The sequence below is a fragment of the Uloborus diversus genome, chromosome 10 (genome assembly GCF_026930045.1).
Source record: "Uloborus diversus isolate 005 chromosome 10, Udiv.v.3.1, whole genome shotgun sequence".
Lineage (NCBI taxonomy): Eukaryota > Metazoa > Arthropoda > Arachnida > Araneae > Uloboridae > Uloborus > Uloborus diversus.
Window position 1 is genome coordinate 2,773,213 of NC_072740.1, and position 14,376 is coordinate 2,787,588.

Genomic DNA, 14,376 nt, shown 5'->3' on the forward strand with positions numbered 1-14,376 from the left:
TTAGTGCTCTTGTGATCAAAACTGTGTTTTAAAATCGAAACTCTAGCTTAGTTATTTAATATCTATATAGCTGAATCTCTGATGAGCAGTGAACTTTAACTGAACTTAAATGTCTTGTGCCTTAAACACTTCATCAGTTGTCATCTTTATTTATAACAGCATCTTTATCCTGTTTTTTTTTTCATCAACGAATCAGAATCAACGATTTGAATAGTTTCCTCTGTTATTACGTTCACTCAATTGTGTTCTTTCCACTCCTCACTGTTCGATGGTATTTCATTAGTAAATTGTAACTGGATTACTTAGCAAAGAGTCCAAAGTTTCCGCTTTTGAAAACTGTCCATTTGAGAAAAAAAAATCACGTTTAAAATTTTTTTAAAGACTCTTTTATGTTCATCGGTTTTTAATTTAGGCATGTTTCCTTTATTTAAACAAGCTGTTGTTCGAAACTGTTGAAGTTCTATCTCATTTCGAACACTAGCAACAACATTATCGACATAGAAAAAATCTTTCAATTTTACTGCAACTTCATTACTACTTTCTTTATCTAAATGATAAGCAAAAATAAACTGGAAGAAAGACCAAAGACTACTCGACAATGTCTATACGTTTCAATTTCGCGTTTTTCATAATCTTTCCACCACAGAAATCGCAAAAAGTCTCTGTCTGTAGGGGAAATTGAAATCTTCAAAAATGTTTTGCGAATGTCTGAAATGACTCCTAGTCTATCTTTGCGAAATTTGTTCAAAATGGAAGGGATCATTTCAATATAGTTTGGTCCAGTAGCTAAGCAATGGTTCAGGGAGACTGAATTTTCGTCTTTTGCAGAAGCGTCAAAAACTGGACGTATTTTAGTCGTCAGATTATTCAGCCTTTTTCGCTCGTCACTCATTTTCATTTACCTTTGAGACTTAATATTAACAGGAAACAATTCTTAAATATTAGTAATGTGAAAAAGAAAATAAACGACAGTCACTCACAAGAAACCTTTACTGAATAAACTTTAGTATAGTACTGAAAATCTTGGTGTTTGGTAAAATGTACTATTGATTACTTAAAAAGTTAAAGGCAATTAAATGCGATAGGTCTTTTGTATATCGTTATAGTTCCTCAGGGACCCACTTGCTCAGTTTATCTGAGCATTTAAAACCGATAAACCAAGCAATTGGTAGGTACGAGGATGTCTGAGGTTGTCAAATGTATGATATTGCACTGTATAAAGTATAAGGGGTGATAAGCGAATTGTTTCCGAAGTTTTCTTAAAAAAAAAACTTCTGATTACAACTTCATATTTGTCAAGTTACTCTGCTAGCAGCACTTTTAGTTAAATATGACATTGCTTAATATCAACCATAACCTAAAAAGGTTTTTAAATTTCATTTCTGAGTTTTTCAAAATGCAAAAGTTACCTGTAACAGTCCAGATTAATTCCATCAAAGAATAAAATAGCTCTTGAAAAAAAAATTGATTAAATTAAGACGCATATCATGTTTTCACCAGACATTTATTTTCAATAATTGACATTCACAATAATACAGATCTTACATGTTCACCCACTACAGTGGTTCTCAAGGTCAAACCGTGTTCATTTATATATAGGCACAGCCTTTTGAATGGACTATGAGAAAATAAATACTCGGTCACAGTTTGATTTATTGCATTTATTTTGATATATGGTTTGAAATTTGAATTTAAAATGTTATTTAAGTGCTAATATATTTAGTATTTAGGATTAAAAAAAATCTATTCAATTGGAAAGTGGAAATAAATGCATGCACATTCATTGTCTCCCATCTAATCCTATGTTTAAAACTACTTTAATTATTACACTTACGAGTTCATATATAGAAAGAAAAATCAATCTTAAGTTCTTCTCATAGAGTTAAAATGTTATTTTTTAGCTCGAAAAGTAATTTTGTTATTGATAATAAAAACTGTTGAAATCACACGCATTTCAGTAAGCAAATTATGATTTATATGCGTTAAGTAGCAAACAAAAAAAAAAAAGACTTTCTATTGAAAGTTTAGAAAATTTTGAAATGAAGTATAAACTTTTGAACTCCAGAGGAAACAATATATATCTATACAATTCTCTTCTACCATTCGATGAAAACAACTATTTTCGGGGCTAAAATAAGCAAGCAAAATTTAATTTAAAAAAGACATAAAATTTCTGAACTTTACTTGAGGAAAATAATAAAAATATATATTAGTGGTTCACATGATGTTTGGTTTCTATGATATGAAAACCATTTAGAGACACTGCATCCTAATTCCCATAAAGAGTTTGTTTCATCGTTTACTTAAATGCCTGCAGTAGTTTAAAAGCTAAATAAGCTGCTGTTTGACTAAAAAAAAAGCCGTTCATGAATTATCTTTCATTATAACTGAAATTTAACTCGTTATTTTTAAACCGAAAATGGATGACTTCTTTAACGCATTTGTGAAAATATATTTTAAGTTTTCCAATTGTTTGTCATTGCGTACTGGGCTTCTATTTATCACATGCATGATCATTTAGTAAAGGCAAAGTTATGTTTAAAATCATTATAAGGTTATGAAATACCGAAGTAGGAAGTTAAACTATAAGGATAAAAATATCACTTAGTTTAAAATACCTTTTGCTTTTGGTAGTTTTACCGGAATTAGATATTTTGTAATACGTTAAATTTCAGTATGAGTTGAAACGCAATGCAAAAAAAAGATTGTGTTGATGTGTTTGAGAACCATTGTACCAGAAGCACCAAGTATTAATCTGATTTATTTCTGCATTAAATACGAAGAACATTTATATGGGAAATCTCAAAACGTACACACATGACACTGCATTGTTGGAAAGTTTATAGTTTGCATCAAATACACATGTGAAAACAAAAGCATACGAAATATAAGTATTAGATAAACTTCAAACATCTACTCTGATAAACTGTCGAATATTAATAAACATCATTTTTTTCAGCTCTAAACAACGTGAAATCTCGCTAACATACAGATGACTTGCTTATTGTGGTTTATAAAAACCACAGGTAATAGATTAATTATTTACATATTTTTTCCAGTTGAATTCTCTTTGCAGGCAAATGAAGCATTATTGTACAGTATTCTGCTTAGTAAACTCATGCGTTATTTGTAATGAGCAATTTTCCTGATGATGTTTCCAAAAGCAATAAAAAATAAATAAAAAAGATGGATGTTATATGACTTCGTAGAAATGAAAAAAAAAAAAAAAATCTAGATTTGTAGAAAGTATTAGGAGTTTCAATTGCAAACATCCATAGAAATGGTAGCAAATATATGAGGCTATATTTGTGGAAAATATTAGGAGATTTATTTCGAACATCTATAAAAATGGTAGCAAATATTTGTAGGAAGTGTAAAGTTGGAATGTTTAAAAGATTGTAAACTTAAACTTCCTGACGAATATATTTTTCAACGGTTGTCTTTTCTCAACACTGTAACCGACAAAATAAAAATTCATTTAACGAAATTAGATCTTTCAGTTGTCATTCAATTTCTGTGTCAAGAATCATTTGCTTGATTTAATCTGCGAGTCAGATTTGATTTGACGGTTGGGTTCATTTTGGAAATACTATCAAAACCTTAAAATGTTTTCAACAAATAATTATCTCCGAATAATGAAGGCTTAGAATTTTTTTAGAACGATTTTATAAATGTATTGCTAAAGTATCAGGGACACTATTAATCAAATAAATAAATAAACAAAATAAAATAAATGCATTTTCACGCAAATTGTTCTTTAAAATATGCCAATTTATATAATTACGATGTATATGAGGATAAAAATTTAAGGCCAGTTTACCGCACAAATATACCACAATTTTACAAATGTTTGACAAAAATGACTGACACATTGAAGTATAAAATCAAATAAAGTAAGTAAATACAATCTAACGGCTGTCACCATATTGTTAAATCAAATAATCAGCATTTGTTTGGTTTTCTTAGCGAATTTTCTTCAACTCCGGAGTTTGGTTTATCTTAAATAATGTCATAAGTTATTAGTTTTCAGAAGCTGTCTTCCGTTTTAAAGTATTGAAACGTATAATAAACGCATCACGGGGGAAAAACTCTTACTTGAAAGAATCGTATTGATGCTTTAAAGAAATATTGTTTCAACTGCCCTTATTTTACACGTCTGTTGCAAAAAGTTTCTTCTTATTTTAGTATATTTTATTGAAGAAAACAAAATTTTCATCCAATTTGAAAGCAAAAGAGCATATATAACTATACTTAAAAAAGAAAAAAAAAGCTAAAATGTCATTCTCCGTTTAGTGGCGTATCATTAAAAAGAATTCAACCTGCAAGCAACAATAACTGTATGTAATCACTCGTTTGATAACACGAATTTAAATGTCAACTTGTAATAGGACATATTGCATACAAAAGCTTTCAATGAAAATATCAAAAGTGAAAAAGGGCCGATAGAGAAGTCGATGACCTCTTAAAATTGAAGGCACAAATTCACTCCTCCCCACTATATAAATGGATAAATATTCATAACATAATAAGCAACGGCATTTTCCTCTACTTTTTTTTCCTTAAATAGGAAAAGAATCAAACATAATATTTGTAAGTCGGGATAGATGCAAAAAGAAAGAAAAAAAAAGAGAGAGAAAGATACTAATATTAATACTAAGTGTTGTCATGAGTATTCATTTACATTAGTTAATCAAAAGCTGCATGCAAAATATATTTAAACTGTATACTCCTTTTAAATTGTAATACCATCTCTCTCATGTTCTTTGAGTTTCATTTTAACTAAAGGCAACCATATTTTTTCTGAAGCTTAACACATAACTTCACCTACTTGTAGATGCTTAAAGAGTTAATTTTCCTTTTTTATTAATTGTATCTTGTACGTATAAGATGTGCAAGATGCATCTGCTTGTTCACAGAGAATAAGAAAATAAAATATTTTTGTTTTTCTGTAATAATTTCAGTTATTTAAGTTTTCATCAAGAAAAACGCTGGGAAACATTTCAATTAGACATTTTTTGATAATAATAAAGCATGTTTAATCGCATTACTATATTTATATAATATGTATGTGTGTGTAAATAACGCTTTGATGGTAGAAATAAATTTTTTGAACTTTTATCATTCTGAAAAGCTAATAAAACTTATTTCTCATTTCATTGACACATACTATACATTTTAAACTGAATAGAATTTCAACTGATTTTGATAAAGAGTGCTTTAATAGAAACTAACATTTTTGATATATGTTGAATCGGATTTTGCATCCCCTCAAGCAGGAAAGAGTACGGTGATTATGTATATTTCTAAGTGAAATATTTTGTAAACTGTTATTCCGTTTTAAAATGAAGCATAATAAGACATTTCCTAATTCCATATATACTCAATACAGCTTTTCATATTGCTTTTTACACTAAAATGCCAACAAGTGTAATAAAAATAAAAATTTCAATGATAGAAACATTAGAATCTTACACAGTAATTTTGCAATAAGTTTAAACTAGTGTATTTGATTTTGCAAACAAATACAAATGTTTTTTAAGTTCACAAATGATAGGACTTTCTTCTTAAATACTTATATCGTAATAACGGGAAAGAGGTAACTGCAAACAAGCAACTTTCGTAAAGAATTCTATTTTATTCACATTGATCCACAGCATCCATTCGAATCAATAAATAGTCATCATTAAAAACATATGAAATGTTCAACTAACGTGCATAAAATTTAACAAGAATCATCATTATCATAAACTAACCTGCTTATACACATAAAAAAATCAACATGACAAATTTCATAATTAATTTATAACTCACTTTCCCTTGTGAGATGCAGTAAGAAACCGCGTTAAGCCAACAAACACCAAGAACATACATTCATATTTGACATAGGTGTCTAGACATGAACATATAGATGGATAGGAAAATCACACTACTTGTTTCAGTCACTCACTATGTAGTAGAAACAGCATTTCCACACTGCTAATTTTAGAAGTTACAACATCCTTTCAACCCTCCTGCTGATTTCTGGTTGCATTATACGAAACGGATTTTAACAGATTTTATTAAGATCGATGATTTAAGAAGCTACACATGCGATTATGTTTGCTACATCGATGTCTAGGAAAACTTACACATTCCTCTGAAAGGCATCATATAGCTTGGTTGTAACAAACATTTTCAGTCCTTCAGTTTTTCAATTGTATACTGTATTGAAGAAACTTGTAATGGGATGAACAATAATGAAATGTAGAATTAATAGTGTGTTAAAAAAATGAGCGCAAAAGCAATGTTTAATAGATTTTGCCAGCTCAGTACTCATCAGAACCTCCAATTTCAAAATTGTTTTGCTGAAAATATCAAACCAACATTGTTACATATTAATCCTTCAAGGACCACGGGACATATGTGTGTGTACTAAGTTCAAAATTTGTCTTACCAATTTTCGAATAGAAATAATTTTCAAACTGTACTTTTTCCATGTTACTCAGACATCACATTTGTTCAAGATTACTTTTCAATTGAAGATTAAATGTTTATAATGTCTTTAATTATCCAAGTACTTCCGAGTTGAATGATAAATGAATCAAAACTCGGAAAATTGAAGTTTTGCATCTGTAATGATCCATAGGCATCTCCCATTTACACAAAATCGACTGACTCAATTTTAAAAGTTCAACAAACATAGCGTTTTTGCAACTAAAATATGTTCATATTCTACCGCAAAGGTTTTGGTCCTTAAAGGAAGTTAATGTTTTGTGAAAAATTGAATTATAAAAAGGATCTACTGCACGTAATGTTTCCTCTTAATATAAAGTAATATAATATTCTACCATTAAAAAATTGTGCGTCATTTGAAACCTAATTTTCATATTTAACTACAAACTTTCTAAAAATCTTTTTCTTTTTTAATATAAGCTTTTGTAAAGCGAAAGAAAAAATAAAAACTGATATGATGTGGAAAGCAAATTATTGGTTGTTAGCTTCGGTAACAAACAATACCGAGAAATACATTTTTCTTTACATAATCTGTTCGAAGCAGAAAACTAAAAAATAGGTGTCTTCGCTTGAGCTTTTCATTAAATAAGCGAAGTCTTTCTTATAAAAGATATTAGGGTCGTATTCCAGAGAAAAAAAATATTCCGTTTTAAATTGACGTCATTGAACTCCCTCCCGTCGCAGCCTAGAAATTCCTCTAATAAAGGAGAGTGTTTGATGGAGGAGTTATGACGTCCATCCGAAGCGAAATGATTCCGTGCGGATGCCGGAATAAGTATTTTCTGAAATGAGGTAGTGAGAAACAAAGGGATGCACACAAGTGACAAAATTAAAAATTTGGAGATAACCAGTACAAATGGTAGGCGAACCTCTCCTCTGTATTGGGACAAGAGATTGTACTAGTAGCCCTGGTAGGTGCTGCTGTATAGCATGATTTAGAAAAAAAATTCAATGAAAGCTTACCTAGGATCTGATTTTTAAACGCGTTTTACTCGAAACTTAAAATAGTCCACTTGCATCCCTTTGCTTCTCACTGCCTCAAATGATGTGCAATGTTGAGAAATGTGTGTCTGATAGTTTCTTTAAAATGTGCTCCATAGTAATTATAAGATCGTTTTCGTAAACACATCTGTGTTACATGTAAAATAAAGCAAATTTGATTTTTTTTTTTTTAAGCTGAAATTCAGTTTAAGTTCAATCGAATGCCGTTCAGGCATTGTCATTTATTTATGACCTAAACACTATACTTTCTGAAATAACAGCAGTTTCGACGATATCAACTTTTATTTATTTAGAATTACTTAACGATTGCTTTAATCTTAAAATCAATTTAGAAACTACATTTAAAAGTGTTTTCAACTTTTGATTATTGATAATTTTTATTATAAATGTTTAAAATATTACTCATTTTTAACAAAATGGGTACATTTCTTGAAGTTTTAAATCGAAAAAAGAGCATGATTTTGGTGTTTTTAGCACTCGAGCCTTACGTGTAGTTTAAAAATGATATAAACTCTGAAAGCAATATTCAAACTAGCTTTCTTGATTTAATGGCAGTGATAATTATATGCCCAATCCTGGATGCTTGTAAACTACAACTCTGCAGTCTATATTTCAAGTTAGTTACAAAGTATTTGTTTCGAATAGTTATATATAAGGTTTGCTTTTTCATTTCAAATTTTCATTGAAGAAAATCTTCCTGCAGCATAAATGCTCTATTCTCACCAATTTTTTATATTTTTATTAAAATGTGTTCCTTAAATTTCAATAAAATGTCTATCTCGAACTTGGTAATGTCTAGTAATTCTATGTAAAAAAACATATGGATTTCTTTAAATGTTTCATCCCAATGTTTTCTAGAGACGAAAATCGATACAGCAATGGGAGAAAAAAATCATAAGCAATACTTGCAACCAATTAAATGTTATGCTTGTTGGAAAAACTGGATAAACTTTGAGATCGTCTCTATTTGGTTAAAATTTAATTTGAATTTATCGCGCCATCAAAGAAACTAAGGCACTAAATGTTTTCATTACTTGTACAATTTACATCAATGAACGACATTTACTTCCTATTAGTAATAATTTAGTTGTAATTAAAGTCTGTGTGTAGGAAAATGTTTACACCCCACAACTTTATCTTCAAACTACATGATGTTCGAGATAGACTCGAAGCATCATTTGAAAAAGTCGTTATGTAACTGCTTTTAATGTCATCATTTATTTGAAGTTTTCATCAAGAAATTTTGCTGTAATGGGGTCTCTTCAAACATAATTTTCCGACTAAAAGCGCAATAAGAGTTTTACTGTGCTAAAGAAATGTGTTTCTTATGTTCTTTAAATAGATTCCTTTTCTAGCACGTAAGAGTTTCGCAAAATACATCTTAAGCGTAATTCAGACATCGTCCGCACATCACGTTCGCCACGTATCGCGGGCAGACGTACGTTTTCCGAAAAGGGAGAAGCATTCATACATTGCAAACGCGAGTAAAGCACATGTCAGTACTCTCACCCAATAGAGAGAGCGCACTCATCTCGTGTAGACCAATGAAATGCGACTTCCAACTCTACGGACGTCAGAGGACGTCAGATATCTAGTTTCTCGTCCCGTTGACAGGTCCCGTATAATACGGTTTGCTCTCATGGCAACGCCAACTAAAAACTGGTTTTAGGGAGAAAAAAGCGGAGCTCACGTGTCGTACGAACGATGTCTGAATCACGCTTTACATCTATCATATGTATATATCACATACTGCATAAAGTACCCCAAATACGAAGATTCCTATCTACAGCAAGACCTTTTCGTCAGCAAGTGGTTGAAGGATAAACAAAATATTTCATCCGTACACTAAATGAAAATAAACAGTGGTTTTTAGAAGATAGTGATCGGTTACATGTCTCCAAAGATACCGGCGAAGGTTTTTCGTAGGTTACGCATTGTATCTTCGCTGTCTTCAGGGCCTTTCTCCGATTTCTCACCATCTGTTTGCGACTCTCTTCTGAAGAGGGAGGGGCCCGAGGGCCGAGAAGGCGGGGCCCCGCTCATGGCTGCCGGGGCCGCAGCAGCGATGTCCGAGGCGGAAGTTTGGGAGGCTCTGCGTGGCGGGGGCGGGAGGCCTGGAGGGGGAGCTGCGGGGGGCGGACCTGGGGGTGGCCCGCTTGGCGGACCCCGACTTGCTTCTTGACGTTGGGGCACGGGTGGTGGGGCACCAGGTGGCTGAAAAAAAAGGTCAGTTTTTTTCTGCACGTGAATAGCACAAAAGATATTTTATAAACTTATATCTTTTTAACTACAGTAGGGGAGAGTGTTGTACATTGGGATACTGTTTTTCTTTGGCAGCCTTGTTTTTGTAATCTCAATAAGTAACTTTCATCACTAGATGGTGCCATAGTAAAAATAAGCATCAAATGAGTAAAATTGACGATTTTGTGAGAGAAAGAAAATTTCATGACTCCAAAGTAAATATTGTTTCATTTTCTGTCTTTGCATTTGTAAATTTAATCAACTGAATTTTATTATAACAGAGAAGTACTTTAAATATTTAGCTTATGAGAAAATAATGACAGTGCATCTAGATTGACAATTATTTGGTTTTACTTAAGCCACGTGCTGATTGTATCTTGAGACAGCCTAACATTTTGTACCTTAGGACGCGTTCCAAGGTACAATATATGCATGGTTCTTGCTAATTAAGATATGTTTAGGAGCAATGTTCTAATCTTATGTAGTCTTTTAAAGAAATTTAATGCTAGATAATAATTCATAATTAACAGGATGTGTCAGAAGGTACAACAGGATATTGTACCTTGGGATAGTTGAACTTTCACTTTAAATGCCTGGCAATATTTTTTTTTTCAAACTGTCTGAATTTCAAAAATATACATTGCACAGAAGTATGTTAGGGCATTTTAATGTGACTTTTAGATTTTAAATTTGATTCGAATAATTGACGTTAAAAATTAAAATAATAAAACTGTCCCAAGGTACAACACTCTCCCCTATAGAGCCTTGGTTGTCCGAAGTGATTGTGACCGGGTTTTCTTCGGAAATCGATAATTGCGGATAAAAGACACTTGAAGAATGACTGTTAGGAGACAGCAGAAATTTAGCTCTGGCTTTAAATATGCTCATATTTGCAAAATGACTACTAGATATCGATGTTCCGGTGGAACATTGACGTAACTGCAAAATTAATTAAAAATGAGTTATTATCGTCACTGGGTCCTAACGTGGTTACCCCATTCAGAGGAACACTGACAGATTTGTTTTTCAACTTCTTCTACCAGGGCAGTATATTTGGATCTCCATGGCACTTACAAGGGTGAAACATTGTAGAATCAGCGGCACCGTCTTAAGGGTGCTACTTGACTATCTATGACACCCTTAAGAGTACCAGAGGGAGCCAAATGGTCCCCTTAGAAGTGCCACAGGGTACCATTTGGAACCAAATGGCACATTTAAGGGTGTCTAGGAGTGGCATAAGGAGTTAATTGGCACCCTTACGGAGATGCTGCTGGTGCTACAACATTTCACCCTAAAAAATGCCATATGCAATCCACAGTTTTAACAGTGCAATATAATTATGAACAAATTTGTTCAGTAATGCCACAAAAGTCAGAAAATGCAATGTAAAATGAATAAGACATATAGTAAATTTTAATGTTCATTGCTTTGTTAATAGTAGAACGAACTGCATTCTTAAATTTAACTTGAAACATAATATCATTTCTCTCAGAGCAACACTAAGATACCTAATCCCAGGAATAACAGTAAGATATCCTACTGTTGCTCCGAGGCGACGATATGTACTTTAAAAATAAATACTTAACCAAACAATACTTTACTTTCACATATGATTGCTTTTTCGAATTTAATGGCATTTTAAAGAAACAGAATTATTCGTATTCCAAAAACTTACTGCTAGGTTACAAGAGGAAAAAAACAGAAATGATAGAAATGCATGGGAAATTTGTGTCTGACGTGAAAATGAGGCGATGTTTTTTCTTACAGAAGAAAATGATAAAAATGCAATAAAACGACTTCTGTTAAATGAAGTGTCGGCTAAAAGAGTTTCGGATAATTGAGGTTCTACTGTAACAGACATAGTAAAATCCGAGACTTCTGTTAAATGAAGTTTCGGATAAAAGAGTTTCGGATAATCGAGGTTCTACTGTATCAGAAATAGTAAAATAACTGATACTCGAAGCTTTAAAAAAAATATGTCATAAGTTATTTCAGTTATAATGCTTATTTTGTGAACTTTTTGTTTCAAGGCAAAGATCTAATCTATAATTCAGTTTGCTCCGCGTGTTTTGTACCATGTTCTAAATGCTTCATAATACTGCACAGATGCGTTCTTTAAGTTGTTCTTTTTTGCAGCAATTGTTGATAAATGGTGCCCTATGGAACCCTGTCAAAAGAAATCTTACGTCGCGCCCTGTGGAATAAACTAGGTTGTAGCCGTTTCCGCACGCAGATTATATTTGCTTTTCTCGAATGACTTTATATCCCCAAACTCATTTGTTGCATTGAAAAATGGATTCAGTGGAGCCTTGAAACACGTGTCAGCAATTCAGTTGCTTGTGTGTGCTTGATCTACCTTGTTTATTACTGTTACAGGTTAGATATTTGTCGAACAACAATGGCTCATACATTGAACATTAGTAACTGAAACATAATATTGGTATGTATACATTAATATGCATTAGACCCGGCCAGGAGGCCTATTCAGATTACAAAATCGTATAAATGATTAAAAAGTATAAATGAAAAACTTATCAACCGTGCTTCACTGTAGTTGTATTTTTTCTTTTATTAAAATCAAAATATGATCCTCTGATTTTGATTCCTTCGTTGAATTCAGCGTAATTGTTTTTGCCGAAGTAATTATCCTTTAAAGAATGAATCCCTTTTAAGTTTTCCGACAATCATGACAATTAACGTTGTATCTTCTGAAATATACAAGAAAAATGCGCAAGACATTCAAGCCACAAGCCATTTAGCGTCTAAATTTTTAAATTATGATAATATGTTTTTGTCTCAGTCTTAGCCACATTTAAAAGTTGATTGTTAAACACTCTGTGCGATATAAATGAAACTATCATCAGAGTGGCCGATGAAAATGTCTTCCTAACTTCGCTACTTTCAATTGCTTTCCTTAAAAATTCATTTCTTGATTTTTGATGAACATAAATTTGAGTGATTTTAGAGAAATTTTAATTTGCGCATTCGATAACTTTCTGATGGGTCGCGTTATTGTAAGTTTCGACCATCAGAGCAGCAAGATTTTTTCTTTAAATGGTGAACTGGAAACGAACGCTTGAAATACTTTTTTTTTCATTATTGGATTTTACACAAAGCAATGAACTATTACCTACAGAAATAATATACTTCAACGAATACTTACATTTTGATGGGGTATTCGTTGCTGAAATGATCAAAGTGCTTCAATTAGTTTTTATCTAACATAATAAACATACTACACAACACATAAAATTTCAAAGAAATTTCTTTAAATAGTGCATTTATTTGCTGAACATAGTTCATGCAGTGACGGATCTTCGATTTTTATGAGCAGAGGCGAAACTTCAAACTGCTACCCTTCCGTTATGAAATATAGAGAGCAGAAAAGTGCAGAGAGAGAGAGAAAAAAAGAGTGAACTAGAGACAGAGAATAAAGACAGATAAACAGATAGAAAAGAAGCTAATTAGGTTAAAGAAAGGAAAGAGCAACGAGAAAGGCATTCGGAAATAAAGAGCAGACACTAAGGATAAAAAAAACAATGCCATCTGGGGTTTTGGGGAGGATTCAGATAAATGTTGAAGTTTTACGCCAGAAATTCTGGTTGACATTATTGAGAAAGAGAAGTTTGGAATCGGTTACACAGATCTGAGTCTAAATTTTAAAAAAAGAAAGAGTTAAGTAAAAGAGAAATCGAACCATAGGGCCCTATTCCAGAAAACATCGGTAGCATTCTATTTCGGATGGACTTCGTAACCATTGAGAAGATATATAATGAAGGGAATGAAGATTTATTGGTGAAGCCCCAGACCCCAAGTCACGCGACAGATTTTAAATCAAAGCGTTGGAAGAGATCAGGTTTATTTCGCTTGTTTCACGCAGAACGTGCCAACCATTCGTCGTTGATGAGTCACGTGACTTGGGGTCTTCGGTTCAGTTTTTTCTAAGCCAATGATTGGACTTGCTCCCTCCATTTACTCCTGCTGTAAGGTCGTAACTCCTCCCACTAGCCGTCTCTGTTTTCGGAACTTCTATTCAAAGCATTGAAAAAAGATACAATTAAAGGAGTGAAAACTTTCAATCGTGAAGCAAAAATCCCAAGTCACGCGATAGGTTTTAGAGCAAAGCATTGGAAGAAATCAGATTTCTTTCGCTAGTTTCACGCAAAAAGTGTCAAGCATTCGTCATTGTTGAGTCACGTGACTTGGGGGTTTTGCCTCAGCTTTTGCTAGGCAATTGATTGGACTTGCTCCCTGCACCACACGTGGATATATGCCTAGGAACGTACAGACACCCGAAATATCCATTTTGACGATCCCCGAGTTAATTGCAACGCGTTTTCTCGTGACGTCTGTATATACGTATGTATGTGCGTATGTGTGTATGTATGTCGTATAACTAAAGAACGGAATGTCCTAGAAAGTTGAAATTTGCTACTTAGATTCCTAGTGGGGCCTAGTTGTGCACCTTCTTTTTTGGTTGCATTCGGATGCTCCAAAGGGGGTCTTTTGCCTCTTTTTGGGGAGAAATCATTTTGAATTTCGATGTAAACTGAAGTGGTGTTATAATTTGGCGGACACTTGGCGATCTACCGCCAGTCTTTTGGTCGCCAAGTTTTGTCGCCAACTTGGCGACAAATTTGG

General features: G+C 32.7%; 1 protein-coding gene across 1 annotated transcript in view; it reads right to left on the bottom strand.

Annotated features, from left to right (window-relative positions):
* Positions 1 to 6,305: 6,305 nt before the first annotated feature.
* Positions 6,306 to 14,376, bottom strand: part of LOC129231624 (synapsin-like) — a 47,363-nt gene continuing 39,292 nt past the window's right edge. The window contains exon 6 of the mRNA XM_054865989.1: positions 6,306 to 6,344. Coding sequence (XP_054721964.1) covers positions 6,306 to 6,344 — 39 coding nt within the window. The remainder of the gene's footprint in view (positions 6,345 to 14,376) is intronic.